The sequence below is a fragment of the Sinocyclocheilus rhinocerous genome, unplaced genomic scaffold, assembly GCF_001515625.1.
Source record: "Sinocyclocheilus rhinocerous isolate Xijiao unplaced genomic scaffold, SAMN03320098_v1.1 scaffold795, whole genome shotgun sequence".
In the NCBI taxonomy this organism is placed as follows: domain Eukaryota; kingdom Metazoa; phylum Chordata; class Actinopteri; order Cypriniformes; family Cyprinidae; genus Sinocyclocheilus; species Sinocyclocheilus rhinocerous.
In genome coordinates, this window is record NW_015630361.1 from 1 (window position 1) to 2,381 (window position 2,381).

Below are 2,381 nucleotides of genomic sequence, written 5' to 3' on the forward strand. Positions count from 1 at the left end.
AGCACATGCCACAATACTAGACCACACTACTGTATGCGTGTCCTCCACTTAAAGTATGACAGTTAATTATATGATGGTTTTTAGGTCACTTTGCCTAAGCTTTAATATAAATTTCATTTAAAATTTAGCATTGCATTACAAGAATAAATTAAATTTTAAAGTATATTTAAATAGGAAACAGTTATTTAAAATTTTAATAATATTTCACAATTTTACTGCATTTTTGATTAAATATGTGTAGCCATAGTGAGCACAAGAGACTGTCGCAAACACACAATTTTAATTTTTGATTAAATATGTGTAGCCATAGTGAGCACAAGAGACTGTCGCAAACATTTAAAATCTTACAGATCCCAAACTTCTGAACAGTTGAGTAGTGTAATTCATAAATAAAGTATTGTTCATTGTTAATTCATGTTTGTTCAGAAAACATTGGCTAATGTTCGTTTATGTAACTTGAAATGCTAAAAATGTATTAATGTATGTAAAAATGTTCAGAAGACCTGAATTAATGTTAATTTACACAATTTGAATATATGTAAAAAAACTAGATTACCTAGTTATACTAGAACCAAAATACTAGGTTATTAGAATACTATAACCTAGTTTAAAAAAAGGCTGTACAATTATTCAATAAAAATGCTAATAATACTGTTCATTGTTAGTTTATGATACCTAATGCATTAGCTAACATTGATAAATTGAACTTTATTGTAAAGTGTCACCATTAACAAACTTGTTTTGAACCTGAAATAAACTAACAGCAGGGATGTGGTTCAAATGTTTGTTTTTTTTTGTATTTTTGTAGGATTATTATTAGGTTTGTTTTTAATCTGTTTTAATAGGGCGTAAGTAATTTTTATTTTGCTTTAGTTTGTAATTTAATGTTGTCCTGCTGAAAATTGTAATACTATTTCACAATATTACAGTTATTACAGTTTTTTTAATCAAATAAATGCAGCCTTGGTGAACATAACTTCACGTCTTTCAAAAACTTTAAAAACTTTAAAACCTAAACAGTAGTGTTTTGCACTGTGTTGGACTGTGTTTGTATCAGTCTGATCTGTGTCGGTTTTCTGTGGTTGTAGGTCTCCTGTGGAATCTCTCCTCTGCAGATAACCTTAAGCTGGATTTGCTCCACACAGCCTTGCCTGCGCTCACTGAGAAAGTCATCGAGCCGTTTTCAGCAAGTACAGACGACAACTCCAACACCAGCCTGGCACCAGAGGTCTTCAACAACGCCACGGCATGCCTTCGGTAACATCACACACATGTACACAAGGCAAACGTCAGGACTGACTCCACGCATAATACTACTATTGTTGCTGGAGCCCGTATCTGACGCTGGTTATATTTTCACCAGTAAGCTGTTCAAATATTTTATCTGGATTCGTATTGACTTTGGCACACCTAGAGTTTGATGCCTGTTGGAAACAAAACTGTAAATCACTTTCTGGAATTGGCAAGCACTAAATTGATTGCCTGGCATTAGGTATAGTATCTTTCAGGTGCACTTTTTTAATGTTAAAACATCCTCTTCTGAGGATGATAAAGTTTGACAGGTTACTGATATTAAAGGGATAGTTCATCCAAAAATGAAAATTACCCCATGATGTACTCACCCCCAATGCATCCTAGGAGTATATGACTTTCTTCTTTCAGATGAATCCAATCGGAGTTATATAAAAAAATGTCCTGACTCTTCCAAGCTTTATAATGGCAGTGAATGGGTGTTATTTTCCAGTAGTCCAAATGAAGTCCAATAAACGCATCCATCCATCATAAAAAGTGCTCCACACGGGGTGGGGCGGGGCGGGTGAATAAAGGCCTCCTGAAGCAAATCGATGCGTTTGTGTAAAAAAAATATCCATATTTAAAACTTCATAAACCGTAATCTCTAGCTAGATTGTTGTACTCACGTTCACAAGAGAGTGGCATTCCAGCGGATGATGTAGGCGTAGCGTAAGGTCAGGTGAGAATATGCTAGTCTCGTGAGAACCAAGTTTTGTTTACAGCAAAGGAAAACCAGTCTCCTCTTGGTTTATATCAAAATCCTCCGACATTTTTCTTTACAAATCTTCATTTTGTACTTCTAATTCGTGACCGGTGTTTTGCTCTCTCTCGCTTCCGCATTCGTCACTTCTCACCGGAGCTTACACTGCGTCATCCGCCGGAACGCCACTCTCTCGTGAATGCGCGTACCACAGAGATTACGGTTTATAAAGTTTTAAATATGGATATATTTTTTTTAAACTTCTATTGGACTATTGAATATAATCACCCATTAACTGCCATTATAAAGCTTGAAAGAGCCAGGACATTTTTTAATGTAACTCTGATTGTATTCGTCTGAAAGAAGAAAGTCATATACACCTAGGATA

General features: G+C 35.0%; 1 protein-coding gene across 1 annotated transcript in view; it reads left to right on the plus strand.

The window, feature by feature from the left end:
* Positions 1 to 1,020: 1,020 nt before the first annotated feature.
* LOC107740273 (plakophilin-1-like) overlaps positions 1,021 to 2,381 on the plus strand; it is a gene marked incomplete at its 5' end in the record, with an annotated part of 7,763 nt that continues 6,402 nt past the window's right edge. Inside the window, one exon of the mRNA XM_016552653.1 lies at positions 1,021 to 1,257. Within this exon, the coding sequence (XP_016408139.1) occupies positions 1,021 to 1,257 (237 nt within the window). The remainder of the gene's footprint in view (positions 1,258 to 2,381) is intronic.